Genomic DNA, 20,040 nt, shown 5'->3' with positions numbered 1-20,040 from the left:
GGGTCTGCGCCAGGGAGAGAGAGCGCAGCCCCAACCGTCAGCCAGAGGGGCTGTGTTCTCCGCCGCTGCTCCGACGTAAAATCCCGCAGGTCAGCCGCCGGGGTGCTCTCGCGCGCTATTTGCGTCAGACTCCTTCGGAAACCTGTTCTTACAGCCGTTTTATGACCGAGGCAAGTTAAATGATGTGCCTTTCTCGAGAGGGCTACCGTTTTACGATTTAACACATCTTCGTCACAAGAAAGCGAGTCAGCAGATTCTCCCCTTGAAGTGATCACCGCAAGCAGCTAAGCAGCTAGACCCATCGACCGCCCCGACTGTAGATCGGCACACTGGGTGTATGTTTAAGTAATTATTCTCCTTGTCCTAAGTGCAGAGGTTACAGGCGTAGTAGAAACAGATTTTGACAGATACCAGCTCATTAGTACTAATGCCAGAGTGGATTCCCACATCTAGGACAGTTTACAAAATTTCAAAGTTTTTAGTTTGCAGGTTGGCAAATACGGCTGGAACCATAAAAAATTAGATTATGCTCCTTCAAGGTTTCTGCGCTAATCCTGAGATTCAACGGTTCTGTTTCAAAAACGGTTCTGTTTTCAACTCTCACCTGCGACAGCTAAAGGACACCGATAAGGCAATTTCTCATAAATTCAGTCAGTAAACAAGAAAAGAGCTTTTCAAAATCTTGTTTATTAAATTTAGAAAACACCATTTCTTTAATGGTTAATAACAATCGCAGAAATAACTGTAATTGTTGTTGGGTTGTTGGGGGAGGAGGAAGTTGGGAGGAAGGTGCTGGCCAACTCCTGAGATTAAAACCTTTTCATCTCCTTCTGTGGGCTCATCTGCCCCAGCGCTTCTGCAGATGAGAATTTAAAAAAACAACAACAGCAATAATAATAATAATAATAATAATAATAAAATAAATCATCAATTGTACATCAATGTCAACAACGCCTCCCAAATTTCCTGATTCACAGAAATAACCTTGAAAGAAACAGGGATCGTTACACTCAAGACACGTTTCATTGATTCGCTTCCGTTCGAATTCCTATGCGATGCTAAGTTACAGACCGCTCTGATAAACGCATCCCAAAAGAACATGAACATTGATGCACTTGGGCTGCAAAATCACACCTGTCTGTTTCTCACTCAGCGGAAAGGCCTTCCTGCCACCAAGGCTTCGCAGGTACGAGTTGTTTGTTGAGCTGAGTAAAAACTGAAGGCCAGCCTAGCAGCCTGGTATAAATAGTCAGTTCAGAGAAGAGCAGACTCTCCAGAATAGGGGAGGGGGCAGTATGAGGGTTGGGTGGGGTGGGGGGAGGGGTTAGAATTAGGGGGAGCAGTACAGGACTGTGTTCCATAAGCACAGCGTCACAAAAAAGGTTTTAACCCGAGAGGCCGACGTACGACGAGCCGTTAGGACTCCACCTCCCAGCAGCCCCTCTAAAGCGTTTTTGTGGCGCTCTGCCTACGAAGCACGCCCCCCGGGCGTAGTCCAAAAAAGAGGAAGTGCAAACAGTGACTCTGAGGTGGGGCGGGCGGGCGGGGCGCCCTGGCGGGGGAGGCTGGGGGCTCAGGGGGCCGAGAGGGGCGACTCCCTGGAGGGGGACCCTGTATTGTCCTCGGGGGGAAAGACGGTGAGCGTGCAGGCGCGGATCCCGCCCAGCGACTCGGGCAGGTCGAACACCTTGTGCCACTCGTCCTTCTCCGGGTCGTACTTCTGCACGATCTCCACCATGCAGCGGTTGTTCCAGGAGTAGCCGCCCACCACGTAGATCTTGCTCTGGAAGACGGCCACGCCCACGTCGCTCTGGCCCCGCAGCATGGCGGCGATGGGCGTCCACAGGTCCAGCGCCGGCGAGTAGTACTCGCAGCTCAGCACGTCGTCGTAGTCGCTGGTGCCCCGGAAGTGGTTCCCCCCGATGACGTACAGCCTGTCGCCCACAGTACACATGCAGTGCAGCCCCCGCACCGTGGTCATGGGCGCTTTCTGAGTCCACTTGTCCGTGTCGGGGTCAAAGCACATCAGCTCCTTCTGGAAAGTGTCGTGAGTGATTCCACCTAAAACAACAAGGCGAAACACAAAATAAGTGGGGGGAGAAAAAGGTAATTCATGCCCAGGTGAACAAAGGAGGCTGTTCCTTAAGAAGACAACTGGAGCCCACACAATATTCAGCCGTGTGAGGTAGAGGTGAAGTCCTTTGCATCAGTCGAATGCTAAGCAGTAGAAACAGCTTGTTTCGTTTATCGTAGTCGCGGTTTGTTTAATGAAACGAAGGAGCGGTAATTGCAGTAATGGAACTGTCGGCTAATTAAACACGGGCCGTTCCTCCATGTTGACTGCTGGACCTCAACCTCCGGTTCCTCATTTTTAGGCTGAACTACCGCCTAAAATGGCCCCGAAGCCAAAATTAATCTGTGATAATCACATTACGACAGCCGCCAGTCACACTGTCTGTCTATAACAGCATCACATATTTCAAACATCTTAAGACAATAATGACTGGAGAAGAGCATCACTGACTGTTTTCTGCAGAACAAGAAAAAAAATGATGTTGTTAAGACATGACCAGACAACTATGAAAAGAAACACGTCAACGCAAAAATGACAGATTCCAATATTCCGCTCTCGTCATATGAGTTAGCAGCTAGCGAACAGCTCCAATTCCAGACTCGTTAATGAAGATCAGGTACTTTACATGATCATTTCTCATAAAACTGCTTATAAATAAGATATAAAGTTTGTAACAAACTTGCGTTGTTTGTTTCTTTATTCGTGTGCATATTGTTACAACAATATATTGCAATTAGAATATTATTAACAAAACACTAGTATTCATAAAGATTAGCAGTGGTTGGGATATTGTAGGAATGATACATCTTATAATTCTTACATCGCAGTAATAAACATTAAAAAGCAGATTGGTAATTGTAACAAAATAGCTATCAACTTATTAATCACACTGCTTACAGACTAACTAAAAAAGTTGACACATTAACATCAAGTCTTAACAACTTGTAATGGTCTTATTATCAAGTGTCTTCGTAACCTTAGCAACAATGGAACTAGCTGCATAATGCCTACGTAAAACATAAATACATTCGAAAAAAATAAAAATATTAAAGTTACCCACAAGAGGGAGCCACCTGCCTATGAATAATTCAGAACATGCAATACATGTTGAAATGGCTAAGGTAAAATAAGAGGATAAAAATAGTCTTTATCAGACAAATATCGTAGGTTGCAATGTTGCATATAGCTAAGCGTTTTTTGTGGTTAGGCTTGGAAATATTAATGTAAGTACCAACAGGCTTCATGATACTGGTAGCTAAATGGCTTTTCTCACGATATGCAAATTTGCAATTGAAAATACTGTTTTATGAATGTATGATGCCTGTCTGTGGCAATACTATTGTTAAATGACCACTATTATTAAGTATTTGGTTATTATTAATCAGTTTTGGGAGCTTGCTTCACAAGGTCAACATAGCGACTTTTACGTTTTTTATATGTCCTCTTGGCCGAAATAGATTGCATGTACCATTTTTATGTGTTCTATTGGCTGAAATAGCATCACATGTACTATTTTTATGTGTCCCATTGGCTTAAATAGCACCACATGTACTAAGGCTCAACATTCCCCATTCATTTTCTATGATATTTTTTCCCCCGGAACAACTTGTATGTATTTCCAAAACCAGTTGGAATTAAAAAAATTATTTGGAATTTCCAAAAAGCTGTGTACAAGCACAACTGCTCTGAGCAAAGCTGAGTATTATGGAATGGCAATGTCTAGCTTAAAAGCTGTAGGAGCAGGAGAAGTGTGGAGATTGGGAAATTTGGACGGGAAGAAAATCAGAATAAGTTTACGAGAGAATAGTGTGTTGCTGAAGCAACCACACCAATACACACATAATCACAACATGGACATGGATGTCAGGGCTGCCATTTAAGTCCTGCCTCCAAACCCCCCCACCCCCCCACCCCTCTGAGAACGCAGGCTGTTTTTGAAACGCTTGACCTTTCCGCTAATGAGCTGCGGAAACTCTTTAGCAGCGGTACAGAAGGGTGCAGAACAGACGCCCACGACGCGCACACACCATACATCCCTTATTTAGATGTATAGACGCGCGCTGTTCATTATTGGCACTACGTAGCTTACATACCACAACCAAACCGCTACACAAAAATCTTTTGGACGCACGCAAGCCCTCGAAGTGAGAGAAACAGGACATGTCTGCAGGGAAGGCTGAAAATAAAAGAGGAGTGAAATCCCAGTGTGAGCCTGGGACGGGGAGGGGTGGGGCCCCGCCCCCTCCCACTCCCCACCCCCCACCCCCCACTCGCGCGCGGCTGCAGACCGGCAGATAGCGCGGCAGGCGCAGTGAGGACCTGCGGCGCATACGGAATGTACCGGAATCCCCCGCGTCGTCGTCGCCCGCCGCCGCCCCTCCGTAGCGTCATTAATCTCCGCGAACACGAGGGCCTCCTCTCTAAGGGCCGTGCCGATACACGGGGGGCGGGGGGCGTGCGGGACGCGCTCCGCGGACCCCCGTACCTCACGCATCATGAACTCAGCGCGAGCAGAGACACAGAGCGCGCGACTCGCTCGAGAGGAGAAAGCGTAGGACGCGGAGGGCGACGCCCGTTAAGCGGCCCTCTCACTCGTCTCCACGCGGGCCGGCACGCTCCCCGCGATATTTCACCATTTACTCCGCTCCGTATCGCAGCCCTAAAACAAAGTCCAGTCCTCCGCCCTGGGACACTGTGGGAAAGGGGACCGCATAGAACGCAGAGCGCTAACACGCAGTAGCGGTCGTCCTCTCGCAGAACACAGATAAGCCCACGTTAGAAGGTTCGCTTCTCTTTTAAACACCAGGAGATTAAGGTCTACTTGGCCAATTTCGGGGGAATCTGGAACACCTTAAGAAATTGCCTTTGAATGACAGGGCATGGAATATTGAATACGGTGTAGCACAGATTATGGTCTCAGCCAGAACTGCAGATGCATTTCACTGGTACATCCACTCAAGTACTCTGAGACCAGATGTCCTACCCTCGCTATCTAGCCATCAGCTACCAGGAGAGCGGTGGAAAATACAACCTTGAGTTCTCACCGCGATAAGGGCCAATGTCATCCATACTACACTGAATGTAACATAATGTACTCATTTACCAGCTCTATACAGTAACACACAGCCTTTTGCTGCTAGGCCTCATTGCACAGAATGATCCTATATTGCACGTAGTTAAGTATGTGCTTTGTAACGAGCATTACATTACATTACAGGCATTTCTTTGAGCAGTGTAACATGTATAATATACAGAGACGCAATGGAAGTGAACAGGATACGTTCTGAACAAGACTAAATGGACCCTGGCCTGAGTCCCAGCTTCCAGCAGTGCGGTAATTCTCTGCTTAAACGATGATGCTGACAGTGACAGCCTGCCTCCCCCCTCCCAAATCACCGGCAGCTGGACCCGACATACACGCCCACTTGGGCCGCCCATCTTCCGCCGTTAGCCTATCATATCGCGCCTGTCCCTTTCCCTTCCTGACTCTGTTGACTTCCTGCGGGGCCAAACCCTCACACTCCCTCTTAGCGCAGTCTCCGACTGCCCTGTCCTCATAGGCCCTCCCTCTCTGATGTCTCTGCCCACAGTGATGCCCTCACATTAACTCTGGCCTCTCACTGCAGTGTCAGGTCAAACCCTCTCTCTCACACACAAAGCGGGTGGAACTGGACCAAGCTCTGATGATGCTGAAAAGCATCATTCCCTTCCTGAACATATGATGAAATTGTGACAATAAAATCCAGTCAGCGACGTTCCATTTCAAGGCCTAGCACCACCTTCTATCATTGTGTTCTCAGTATAGGTAAATTATTAAATCTGAGGGCACCCATTTTGATTTGTAGATCCGATTCAAACATTTTTATTGCGCTGCAATTGTGTTAAGGGTTTGGCACTTTAAAACCGTGAATGTGCACGCTAACTACACTTTCTTCAGTTTAAGATCTCTCTTAAATTGTATGAGGTCCCAGGAGTGGCAGTAAGTGCACTTGAGAACACCTTACAGCTGTAAACGGCCATAAAGCAAGCCCGAAACCCTCCTGGGTTCCTGTTCGGTGTCGGGTTTCACAAACACCGAGAGACTGCCAACAACTTAAGTAACCATTCAATAATGGAACAATCCACAATGGACGGCCATTTTCGGAGAGTCTTCATCAGTCCCTGTTAAAACACACCAAAAAGAGAGAGAGAGGAATAAAAAAAGACTATAGACTAAAAATACTGAGAACCTCGCAAAATTAAGCAAGCCGCACCATATCAAACCCCACAGAAGCCCGTTCGGTAGGATGGATAAAGCTCGAGCGAACTCGCCCCACAGGAAGGGGCGGGGCTTCCGAATCACGAACACAGGAAAGGCGAGGCGGCGGGTCAGCGGGTTCCAAGAATACCTGAAGGTGACAAATAGGAGAGACGAGCGCCGGGCAGGTGTGCGCCAATGTGAGCCAGAGGTCCCCTCCCGAAACGCTCTCACGGAGCAGAGCGCCGGAAAAAAACCTTAATTATGCCGACCCCGAGACAGCTGCCCGGCTCCTTCATCATGACGGGGAGCGAGCGCACTGGAGCGAGAGCACGCTCTCTGAGCGCACGCACCGCCCGCCCCGAGGACAGACCCCGGTGAGTCACAAAGGGCCCAGGCTCACGCCGCTGAATTAAACGGCGGGGCGGGGCGGGGGGCGGGGGCGGAGCGCCGGAGGTAGCCAGCTAGGCTGGAACCGAAGGGGTTGCCCGGGGGAACAGGACGGGCGATGATGTCAGCACTTCCCCGTCACGAGCCCTGTGACTCAGGGTGACACGCGGTGACGGACAGGCACCGCACGCCCGGTCACAAGGCCGCCACTGATCCAGCAGTTCACATTCCAGCTTCCCATATATCCCCACGGGCTCTGTTCAGCAGGCAGTACAATCACAATGTTAACTCTGCGTATGTACGTTTTCTCCAAAAAAAATAAAACATAAAAAATAAGCTGTAGTTTTTTCCCCCCCCAATAGGAACATGATTCTACCCATAATCAAATATTATTAATGTCTACAGTCCTTGCCTTGTGGCAGAAATGCAGCCCTACAGCGCATTTGGGATTTTGACAGCCTGAGCAGAAGTGATTCAGCAGAGAAGTTAAACATCAAAAATAGAATGAAAAATGTCTGCTGCCTAATATGGAGCAGTAAGACGCACTAAAAACCCGGCTCTATTAAAAGCACAGGCCCCTGGCTAATAGCGAAATTAAAATATATGGGCTATAACACTCTCACCAATTACCCAACAAGTGTAACTAACTGGCCGCTTCCTGCAACAAAAGCAGAATGCACCCAACACAAGCTGAACTTGGCCCCAACATCGGCAGCGATGATGTAAACGACAGGCCCGCGGGTCGCGCCGTGTTGACTCTCGCTCAGCGCCGCATGACTGTCCGCAGCAGCGGGGGATTTACGGCCTGGCCTAAGTCTGCGCGGGACACGACAGCCAACGTCCTCTAACCTGAGGAAATGCAATTCTGCCATTGCAACTGCATCCCAACGCCAACGCGCAGTCCACATCACCGCATTTAAAACGATAAACAGATATACAAGCAAATGTACGATTTTAGAAACATCAAGATAAAAATGTTTCATTCTATGTTTGATGATTCCCCATGTGTGTATTTTAGGGGCATTCTCAGATATGTTTAATATTTAAATGGAGAGGATACACGGACTGCTATGATATGACTGAAAAATATCCCCTAAACAAATTGCTGTTTGATCTCCACCTACAATTTGTTTTGTAAAGAAATCCCTACCATACAACATTTTATTATAATTTTTTTAAACAAAGATCTGTCCTGTAGATGTGAATGAACATTGAACAGGTGTAACTGTGTCCAGTCTCTCAAGTGAAATTAGGTGAAAAATTGCTTTGGAATGACTTGCGCATTACATCGGCACAAAGCAGAAAAATAACACTTCTAAGGGTTGAAACCTGGCATCGGAGAATGTTTGTATTCTTGTAACGTCTGTGCCCACTGAGCAAGTCTTTTCCACTGCCAATCTCACAGATAAGCTGCCATGCGTGGTCTTCACCAGAGCACTCCAACATGCTGACTTTCACAAATAATATAAAAATGGCTTGACGTTGGAATGCTGATATTTTTAAAGCCGAAACACAGAGTTCTTACCCCTGCCTAGAGGGCTTTTGTATTTGGCCGTCTGCTCGGTTTTTTGCAAAATGGTCTGCAATCTCAGATTGTTTTTACTTAAAGGTTAAGTTTGTTCCAAAATAAAATTCAGATATTTATTTCTATCAAGATGCAATATATTTATATTTATATAGTGTGGGGAAAAAAACCATTTGATGCACCATAGAACTTCTATGACTGTACAGACTGTATTCTTTTCCTCACTGCTTCATTTACCCAGAATTCAATTCATGTTTTTGTGTAACAGAGTGAACAGAGGAAAAAAAGTGCTTAATGGGAAATTGTAGTTTCAGTAAGATGAAAAGAAAAGTTCCACAGAAAAAAAATTGTTTTTTAAAATTAATTTCAGCTCAAATAATTCCTTTATCTGGAAAAAATATGTGCATAGCATCTTGGATTTAAGAAAAAATAAAACTGAATGTGGCTAAACGTCTCTTTTAAACTATAAATGCAGTTGACTGAATATTGAATTTTGTGCTAATTTTCTTTTTTGGAACGGCAGCTACACAAAGGAAACTTCATAAATGTAAGCATGTTAGTTTCCTTCACAGGGGTAATATTTCTTGGGGATTCTCGCATCATTGATTTAAGGCTTTTATGAAGTATTAATCATTTGCTTGCAAGGCTGAGGAACTGTGAAATGTTTTATTTCTTATTAAAAAACTCAGAAGCACAAAAGAACTGCACAAACCAGGACATCCAGAAAGGATATATAAAAGGTATTATAAACCAATGGAAAAACAGAACACTGATTGTTTTTATCCACCCCTGACAGAAACAGTCATGATAAAAACTGTAAATAAGTGACCCCCCCCTCCCCTTCTGGCAGTGATCACATGATGTGCATTATGTTGATAATCAATGTATCTGTAGTGGAGAAGCAACCGGTTGTAACTTGCATGTTGTAACATTCCCCAATTAAAATGAATATTTTCAGTCATTTGGCCATCTGGAACACAATAGTAAATAGCCATTGCATATTAGCATCTAAAATAGATATTATCATTAAAATAGTTGAGTTCATTTATTCTAGTTGACTTGTTATAAATCAAACTAGTGTGAACAGAATAATAATCATTCCATCATTCCACAAACCTTAAAAAAAACAAAACCAGCCATACCTGCACATGAAACTACCAGATCTGAAAGCAATATTTTTTTAAGGACAAAAACAATGCTGAATTGAAACAAATTCTATGACAGGAAAGTTGACAGCAGTATCTTCTTTTGATTCCGCAACGCTGACAAATTGAAAAAAAGAATAATCTGGCACTGAACGTCATTGATCATAGGTGCGCTCCCACAACGGATTGCCTCGTGGTGATACTCATCTTAAGACTTAGTTACAGCACCACAGCGTTCACGAAGCTGGCAAACGTGTTAAAAGCACCACACGTCAAGGACACAACAGCCGTTATCCGTGAGACGTGAGGGTGCAAAAGAGGCTCACCGAAAACAGCAGTGTGATCAACGCTAAATGGAGACGATACAACAACGGCACAAACGCAGGAACCGGCTGAAAATACACGCTGGCCAGAGATGTAAGAGGAGGATCTCTCTGAGCCGCTATACCCTCTGTAATACGCGTGACCTATTAAGTAGCAAACAGCGCGGCGAAAAGAACAGCTCTCAGAAGGGATCGTTTCACGAAAGTGGCAGATTGAGGTTCTGTAGAGCGTGCGATGTCCCTGCAGATCACCAGCGGAAAGTAAATTGCAGCAGACAACTTGAAAGCGCGGAGAATAAAAGAGCCAAAGGTTTTCAGCAACGTGACTGACAACCGACTGGCTGGTGAGCTCTCCCTGAAAAACTGCACTGAGAAGACAACCTCTGACCTTTTGAAAGGTAAACCTGTGGACAAGCCTTTTTTTGGTTTGTTTTTTTTAAACCTGCAGAACATTTGATTCTACCCAGCATTTGATCCTACGCCGAACATTCGGTCCTACCCATTAGATCCTACACAGAACATTTGATACCCATTTGAACATAAAATAAAGTGCTTGCTTCTATCTATACGCAAGGATCTGCATGAATCACAGACAGCAGGCTGTACATGTGGATGGAACAGGTGCAAAATAAAATGACATGCCTATAATTACAGGTGGTTTAATTTCCACATGGAAAAATCCAACATTGCAAGAACCAGTCGGCAGATTGACCTCATTGGTCACATCGGTTCTCTTTTCTGGAACAGGGTCACAGTGAACACAGGCAAAAGGGACACGGAATGGGACGTGTCAAAATATCCAAATCAAAACAGGGGCCTAGTTAAAGCAAATGCACACTCCATACAGGATTCAAACGGAACGCGGCAGGGGTGGAGGCGGGATCAGGAATTCCGTCGGGTGTGGGCGAGGGTTCGCCTCCCTTTGATCTGGGGGGGCGGGATTTACCTGAAATGTACATGAAGCCGCCGTAGACCGTCCCGGCGTGGCCGTAGTGAGGTTCGTTCATTTTCGCGACGTACGTCCACTCGTTGGTTCTGGGGTTGTAGCACTCCACGGTAGCTGTTTTGGGAAGGAAGAAGAGAAAACGTCCACATTAGCAGAAAGTAGGGCAAGTGAAAAATAAGAAGGAACAAACCTGGACTGTAATGAGGCTTTTGGGGGGAACTCTGAGGTAGCAAATCAAACATGGCCACAGTAAACTCACAAACTTCCATTCCATCTCCTGGACTGCACACAATGACAGGGTATATTTGGCATAGGCCTGGGTCAGGGTGCTATAAATAGAGCTATATTTCATGAAACAATTACACTGACTGAAAGAGAGGTTAACCTCACTGCAGGCTACAGTCCAATGCTCTCAGCTATTTGCTACTGCGGGTTCACCAATTTAACATGTTAAAATTGCTTCGTTTACTGCTTCTGGTTGGTCCTCCAACGAGAACAGTAAATTAGCACAGATGACTTCAACATCTTTGAACAACTCAATGTGCAGTAATACTGACGTTTTCAATATCGTATTCACGTTTAGAAAAACGATGCTCTCCAACATGGGTAGCTCATTCTCTGTTCACAAATGTAAACTTTTATAAAATCTAATATTTATAAAGTGTAAAAAAAAAAAAAATTGAAGGCAGAGGGAGAGATTGATGGAAACTGAACTGCGACTGCCTAGTGGATTTTCATGCACGACTGCAACTTCAAAAAGAGAAGAAAGTATGTCAAATTGACAAAATTACTTAAACAGCTGATTAAGCAGCAACCAAAATGATAAGTGCCGGTGGCAATTAACGAAGAGAATGCCAAACGAACGGCAAGTCTGAACCGAAGCACAATGCGTCACAAAAGAACAAATGGAGAAGTAAAGACAGCGCACGACTCTCGCGTAAATTATTTGGAGTGTTTGCCTCCATTTTATGGTTGCAAGGGAAATGCAGTTCTGTAATGAATGTGTCGAGTGTTAATCACGCCGAACAGAACAGCTACCAATCTGGCATCACAACAATTAGCACATCCACAGGGGACATTCCATTTACCAAAACAAAAGATTATCTAGACCGATTTCAACAGTCTGAATTTTAATTACAGGTTATAAGTGAAAGAAAGACCTTTTCCAAAATATTTTACTATAGTGGAATGAGCAGCAGCAGGAGACAGATAGAGAGATTAGGCTGCAGATGGGAACACACAATCTCAGAAGGAGAGAGTACTGCACAGGGACACATGCACAGGGGCAGATTGGTACAGCACAGGGACACATGCACAGGGGCAGAGAGGTACTGCACAGGGACATATGCACAGGGGCAGAGAGGTACTGGACAGGGACACATGCACAGGGGCAGAGAGGTACAGCACAGGGACACATGCACAGGAGCAGAGAGGTACTGCACAGGGACACATGCACAGGGGCAGAGAGGTACAGCACAGGGACACATGCACAGGGGCAGAGAGGTACAGCACAGGGGCAGAGAGGTACTGCACAGGGACACATGCACAGGGGCAGAGAGGTACAGCACAGGGGCACAGGGGCAGAGAGGTACTGCACAGGGACACATGCACAGGGGCAGAGAGTACTGCACAGGGACACATGCACAGGGGCAGAGAGTACTGCACAGGGACACATGCACAGGGACAGAGAGTACTGCACAGGGACACATGCACAGGGACAGAGAGTACTGCACAGGGACACATGCACAGGGACAGAGAGTACTGCACAGGGACACATGCACAGGGACAGAGAGTACTGCACAGGGACACATGCACAGGGGCAGAGAGTACAGCACAGGGACACATGCACAGGGGCAGAGAGGTACAGCACAGGGACACATGCACAGGGGCAGAGAGGTACAGCACAGGGACACATGCACAGGGGTAGAGAGTACTGCACAGGGACACATGTACATGGGGACAGATGTGCTGTAAAGAGAGGGAGAGATGCACAGTGCAGAGGGGGACAGATGTACTGTACAGAGAGATACGTACAACGAAGAAGAAAAGATCTATACTGTAAAGCTTCTACCAACACGCGCCCCATTCACACACAAGCTCTCCGTTTGACACCGCAACGCTCGGCTTTCACGATGACTGAAGTGCTCACCGCAGACGGAGAAAAGACATTTCTACAGGCCTGTCAGAGCCTAACAGTGTGGGTGTACCGCTCCTTTCTGACCTCTCATAGCGCTATAAGTGACACTGCCGTCCCACTGAGCCTTACCCTAGTGGCACAATCAAGTGCATGAGAATCAAAGGAACACACCGTGAGACATACATACAAAACACTTTAAAAGCCTTGTGCACAGGACTACCACCCTACAGATGAGCTGCTGGCTGCAGAATGATGACAGCTCAACAGAAAAAACTGGCACTTTACAGAAGTAAAATTTGGACTAAAAGGTCAGGTTTGAAGGTTAGAATTGGCTCCAGATGATATTTTCCTTTTCGTTCTTTCTCCATTGAATAAACACACAAACGTCTGCACTGCAGGCAGGCAGGAAGTGAACAGTAAGAAGCATCGCAGTTAAATGCGATTTACTGGCAGCGCAACGAAGGCTAAATTAGCCGGCTAGGTCTTCATCACCTGAAACTCGCTGCTTGCAGTGCCAGTGAGGAGGAAGCATTAAACCGCAGGAGGCCTTATTTTCTCTGCAATGGAGCGGCTCACCTTTCTCTGACCCAACAGAGCCTAAACCTCCTTTCTGACCACTGCTGAGGGGAATGGAGACGTGCATTAGCAATGCTCGGAGACACAGGGACCTCTGTAATAATAATGTGGACTTAATGAGGATTAGCACCAAAGGCCAGCTTGCACATATTCATATCTGTAACATGTGATCTGGACAAGCAGAAAAAGGCTATGGCTAAGAAAGGCAGCTGCTAAAGGCTAAAAGAATCTGAACATCAGTAGGATGTGCAGCATTTAATGCAAACCAGCAAGGTTCTGTGTGCCAATGACTCAAGTCCAAGCCATGATTTGAATCATTGACACAGTTCCCTCAGTAGAGGCTAATGAGTATCGCTTAGAAATAAGCCAATTTAAACAACATTTAACAAATATAGAACAAATCTATTTGGGTCCGTAAAGGTCCCGTTGTCAGGATATTTAGATAAAATAAATTATTCCAAAGGAAGAACATTTCTTTATAGTAAAATCAACACACCTGTTATCACTGAGAAATGCACAAGTATTTGTGATTCTCTTTTTGCTTTGTGAAAATGCACGTGTGTATGTGAACGCACGTGTGTGTGTGTGTGCGTGCTCAAGACAGAGTCCAAGATAGAGAAAGATAGTTAGAGATGGAGACAGAAACACAGAAAGAGAAATAGACAGAGATACAGACAGAGACAAATGGAGACAGAGACAGATAGACAGCGACATAGACAGAGACAAATGGAAACAGAGACAGACCTAGACAGAGACATGGACAGACAGAGACAGAGATACAGACATAGACAGAGACAGATAGACAGATATAGACAGAGACAGATAGACAGAGAGAGACAGACAATTAGACAGAAGGAGACAGAGACAAATAGAGACAGAGACATAGACAGACAGACAGACATAGACAGATAGAGACAGACAGATAGAGAGACAGAGACAGACAGACAGATATAGACATAGATAGATAGAGACAGAAATAGACAGAGATAGAGAAACAGATAGAGACAGCGATAATGCCTCTGACAAGGCGGGCACAACCCACTGATACTGACGTGCTTATTGTGGCTTTGATGTTATTTTAAAGAATGAAATAAAGCATGTATAAAACAGGCAGACCGTTGCAGTTCTTCTCTATCTTCTTGTACATCAAAGTTCATTCGAGCGGCGGAACACTTCTCTCCTTTTATGCTGCATTAAAGGCTTAAAATGAGATCTTATGCATAAGAAACTCTCTCTGCTCTTTACGTAGCGTGTGTGGTGACAGATGTCAAAGGCTTTGAATGCATTTTTCCTCTAAAAATCACCTCTTCATAGACTTTTTCTGAATGACACTACTTTGTCCACACTGACTACGACAGCAATCCCAAGAAAAAAAAAAACACAGGCTTGTGTGGGTCCCCATACTCTATACATTATACTATACATTATACTTCCATATACGTTTTGTTTAATAACAAAAAAATATATACAGAAGCTTTCTGAGCCATGCGGAAAATGAAATGGCAAACTGATATGGTTCTATGGCCATTCGTTTTGCCATTAATCACGCCCATAACCACAAAAAAATGAAATAAATGCAATATAGTCCATATACTATAACTGATTTTCAGAGTGCTTTCCCAGTGCTTTGCTTTGCAATCCCCTCCTTTAAATTTCTATTCATGGGCCAGGCCTGCATCTCTTTCCATTGCTGTCATTTTAATATTATTTCAATTGCTTTTCAATGCGCCACTGAATTGCCTTTGTGTACACTCTTATCTGTCAATCACTCCTTAGGGACAGGAAGCGGGTCCATTGTATTTTATTTTTTTCCACAGAAGGTCAAGGCAAATTATTTTGAATGTCCCAATTAAAGTGCAGCAACCTTTACATGCAGACACAGGTCCATCAGCGCGCAAGCTAAGATGACTTGAGGATACATCAGGACGTTATTAAAGCCATGGTGGTCAGTAGAACTCGCCTAATTATAAGCTCGTTGGATTTCTCATGCCATCATTATCACATGTAGGTATAAAAAGCTACGCGGCGACGATCTAATTCAATCCTCATGTGTTCAGCCAGCAACTGCGAATATAATTTCCCTTGAAAATATGTTGTCTTTTTAAAGGACATGAGGGTGCTGTACGGGTCTCACAAAGCAATTATCCCACATACATTACCCCATTAGTGTGCATTTATAATAGAGATCAGCAGTGTGAATGTCTGCTACACAATGATCAAAAATATTAGTTCCTTACACATTCATGTTCCTATCTTATGTTTTCCCATTTTAGAGGTTAACATAGCCTTGAATCATGACTGTTCGTTTAGTTTTGGCCGACCATAGGAATTAACAAATTTATAACATATAATATGTGGAAATGTATTTTTTTTTACATGCCAGCAATGGGAAAATTTATATTCCCTAGTCGCGCTTCTCACTTTTCCAAACGACACAGTCAGCAAGGGAGGGCAGCGAAAGAGTCGGCCCAAGAAAGCCAATGCAGAGTATGAAATATTTAATTAAGCTTCAAATGAAAACACTTTATAATCAGCACTTCCAGCTCCCTGGTTATTTCATAAGCACTTCATTAAAGTGGATCATCTCGCAAAGCATGTTGATGTCAAACATAAGCTCGTAACATGAAAGGCCTAATGTGGTCTAAATGAAGGCTTTGTACCAAAAGGGATCCACCATATCCATTCCTACTTGTGCCAAATGTACCTGTGAATGCCCATTAAAGTTCCTTCTACGGTCGCAGAAACTACATATAAAACGAAGACAAAAAACCTTAAATTCTTTAAAATGATGGAATATTCCTCTGAATTGGAATAAGGTGTGCTCCAGACACAGTTGGGACACTTAAGTCATAACTGGGTTAACAGTGGAATAGTAGCATAAGGGTAAACGAAGACAGTCAAAGAATTCTATGCCATGTTTCAAACATTGTCAGTCTTTTTAACATTAGCCAGACCTGTACAGAGCAAGAATTTATGCAGACTTTTGCCAGCAGTTTCTGTACATTTCACTTGTAATATCAGTATCAAAACTGCAATATAATTCAATTTTCAAACAGAAGTAGAAGGAACACGAACTACAGTAAAACAACAAGCTAGTTACTATTTTACTATTCTCTAGTATTCACTGTTCTCCACAGCCCCACTGCTGTGCTCCAGGTAAGAAACTAATAAATATACAGACTGTTCATTCTCTTGAAATGCTTCATACCCTTTAGCTATCCCTAAACTGGGGGCTGAAATTAGGTGTCTAAACGGGCCTGTGGCATTACAGTAATGTAAATTCATGATAATACACGATTTACCAGCTGTATAAAACTCCTCACATCCAACATGTGACATCCTTTAAAACCTGCAGGTAGGCCATCTGAACTCTAGTAAAGAATAACAGAAGTCCAGCATATGTCTTGACTGCAGAACCACTGCACAATAACAGAACAACCATTAAATGATGTTATTTAGTCCCAGCTAATACAAAACATTCTCACAATGTTGCTGCAACGTAGTGGGAATGTTATAACATTAACCAAACACTCCAGTTACATTTGTGAGAATATTTTGCTGTTAGCTAGGATGCAAGCCCTCCAATTTTTAAAGTGAACAAGCAGCTTCCCTCTAACCTCAGGGCAAATTCATTTATCTACCCTATGGGATCCACAGCCAAGAACCAGTTAGAAATCACGTAACCTGCAAAAGGCAGTTGTGTGCTTCCACAGATTCAGAGTTTACTCTTTTTTTCTTTCAGGGGAATAATAATGAGGCAGTATAAATCCAAACACCTACACCAGGGGCAGATAAAACAGTAAAAATCAGTAAAGCGTGTTCCGATACTTACAACATTTCCTATATGTATTCATTCCTCAAGGACTCAGATTGAAGGTTTAGTACTTACTTGATATTTATATCTACATCGAGGGCAAATTCTAAAGCTGATTTTGTCTCTGAACAAAAAGGCACAGACATCCATGTATTTAGTTTTTTTTTTTTTTTTTTTTTTTAAAAGTGTTTAAAAATAATAATAAAATCTGGAATAAAAAACTGTTTGTGAATGCCATACAATGCCGATGTCTCCATAATTTCATATTTTCGCACAGAATGCTATTAGCGCACGGCTAGGGAAGTGCTCGCCAACGACGACAGCGCAACGACCCCCCCCCCCACACTCACCGAGCTCCCCCGCGGCGTTGCGCCCGCCCACTGCATAGAGGTGTCCTTTGAGGGCACTGAGGTGGAAGAAGGTGCGCTTCTCGTTCAGCGAGGCCACCTGCATCCACTTGTTGTAGCGCGGGTCGTAGCGGAAGACCGTGTCCACCGCCGTCTTGCCTTTGGTGTCGTAGTTGCTCTGGCCGCCCACCACGTACAGGAAGTTGCCGATGACGGCGATGCCGTGCTGGTAGCGCGGCGCGTCCATGGGCGCCAGCGCCTTCCACTCGTGCGCCTTCTCGTCGTACAGCCGCAGCTCCTTGCTGACCACCAGCTGCTGCCGCAGGACGCCGCCCAGCGTCACCAGGTGCGCGCTGTCCGAGCGGATGGCCGTCCTCTCCGACTGCATGACCGGCTGCATGTAGGGCATCATCTGGTAGTTGCTGGCCTCCAGGAGGAGGTTGACGCAGGTGTTGTCCGTGCGCATGAAGTCCACCGTCTGCACGTGGTTGATGAGCTCCTGCGGGCTCATGAGGGGGAAGCGGATGTTCTTCATCAGCTTGGCCGCGTGCTCCATGCGGCCCTCCTCGGACCGCAGCCAGCGGCAGGCGGCCTTGAACAGGTCCAGCTCGCCGCAGTGCTTCAGGCTGTTGCTGGAGAGCACGAAGGCCAGCCGCTCAAAGGGCAGCTTGACGAACTCCCCCGTGGCCAGGAGCGAGGGGAAGTTCTTCAGGATGAAGTTGTTGACGTACTTGTCCACCTCGGTCAGGTTGTACGTGTTGGCGATGCGGCCCACCTCCACGCAGTTGTCCAGCGAGACCTGTGGTCGAGCAGGAAGTGGTGAGGAACACGCAAAAGCTCACTGCACACCCACTTCATTTGATGGGCCGCTGCAGTACTATTTTGACCAACTTAATTCCAGACTTTCCAAGAAAATTTACAGCATGAGGTTTCCTGTAAAGTTCCACATTTTAAGTAGCTCGATTTCAGTGCAGACAGAGAATATCCCTAAAAATGAAAATGTTGTCTGGTTCAGGAACAGCACATGTTGCAGTTGCCACAATGAATTAATTAGATTTCCACCAATCTTTCATTTTATGTAAACGAATGTTCACTCCTTTGTCATAGCTCGATTCAAGCGGTGATTAATTCTAGTCGTAGCTGTTAATTTATTTTTACCTGTGCAGGAAGTTCATTTGTGAACAGCGGAATGGGAAACTCAGAAAGGGCAGGGATCAGGAAGGTCTTGGATATACAGGTGCAAGAACATTTAGAAATAATTACATGTTCTTACGAGTTCCGTTCAATTTGCTGTAGAGTAGATGTGGAAATCTGCATAAAATTAATTCAATAAAATTTGTGTTTTTAAATCCCACTAACAGGCACTTAAAAACAAAAAAAACTAAGATCTTTTGCAAGTGAGACAATTGCATTGTTGACAGGAAATTACTGGCTACCAGAAAAATTTAGAAGCAAGAACACGCGAACGCACACAACTACACACACACCCAGACACACACACACACACACTCCCCTCCTAGCAATCTCAACAAAGACGAAGACAGCTGAAAAAGCTCCCAATGGTTCCTAAGCCAAAGGGAGCCAAACTCACTGGACAGAACGATGCAGCACATGCAGGCTCTAACCAAAACTGTGTGCAAATAAACAGGTTTCTGAAGTCATGAGCCAAATTACATTTTCTTTTAAAAGCTAAAAAAGGAGTTCATTTTACACAAACATATCTGAAGTTAAAATTTAAATTAATATCGGCCCCTGACCTTCAGGGAAACTACCTTCGCTACGGAGCGAGTAAATGGGCGCGTGATGGGGGTGCGCGTCTTGGGCTCGAGCGCATCGACGAGTCGCCCAAATCCCTCATTTTCAATGACAGAAAATGGCCGGCTGTCCACGGCAGTAAAAATGCCAGTGCACTTTGTTATCTCATTGGCTCTCGCACTCGAGGAAGTGGCGCTGCGAAGGAATTCTGTCAGTCGTTTGACCTTTCAGTAGTCTTCTTCTTCACTAACGCAGACTGTGAATTGTGAATAGTGATAGCGTTGCAGGTGATTTAGCACGTCGATAGTACTACCTGTGGTGTACGGCAATATTTTCTTACAACACTTGCAGACAGGCTGTGACTTTTTGTGTCATTTTGTTACCATTTTGTGTTCCGAAAGAAAATCCAAAATGCTGCCAAACATCAGACTTAAAACACGCCCTCACATGAATGTGACGTTGATGGAGCTTGCAAGGCATGAGCTCATAGTGCCCTCTCTGCCCAATCAAAACACTGAAGGCCTCAGGACAGCTTTGCTGGCATGATCAGAGGTGTAATTAAGAAGCAAGCTGATATCGCAAACCATTTTTAAGCATGAGAATGCATATCGTCACATTTTTATATAGCAACATTTCGTGGTACGATGCATTGTCACACCTCTGCTAATTACTTGGTAATGAAATTTTCAATTCAGCGTAATCTAATTTTAAGTGTCCCTACGGTTTGATATTTTCACACTTGTTGTGTATGCACCTATTAACAGTTATCCC

The 20,040-nt window shown here is 44.9% G+C and overlaps 1 protein-coding gene across 7 annotated transcripts in view; it reads right to left on the bottom strand.

The window, feature by feature from the left end:
- Nucleotides 1-667: 667 nt before the first annotated feature.
- The window catches only part of LOC135250109 (kelch-like protein 13), a 74,433-nt gene continuing 55,060 nt past the window's right edge, over nucleotides 668-20,040 (bottom strand). For 6 of the 7 annotated variants that reach the window (XM_064326060.1, XM_064326062.1, XM_064326061.1 and 3 more), the window contains 3 exons: nucleotides 17,518-18,313; nucleotides 10,641-10,754; nucleotides 668-2,061 (listed from right to left, as the gene is read on the bottom strand). In XM_064326060.1, coding sequence (XP_064182130.1) covers nucleotides 1,574-2,061; nucleotides 10,641-10,754; nucleotides 17,518-18,313 — 1,398 coding nt within the window. In that variant the 3' untranslated portion in view covers nucleotides 668-1,573. The remainder of the gene's footprint in view (nucleotides 2,062-10,640; nucleotides 10,755-17,517; nucleotides 18,314-20,040) is intronic. The other variant, XM_064326064.1, reaches the window with a different exon arrangement.

Source organism: Anguilla rostrata, chromosome 3, assembly GCF_018555375.3.
Source record: "Anguilla rostrata isolate EN2019 chromosome 3, ASM1855537v3, whole genome shotgun sequence".
Lineage (NCBI taxonomy): Eukaryota > Metazoa > Chordata > Actinopteri > Anguilliformes > Anguillidae > Anguilla > Anguilla rostrata.
This window is presented reverse-complemented; position numbering and strand designations above follow the sequence as displayed.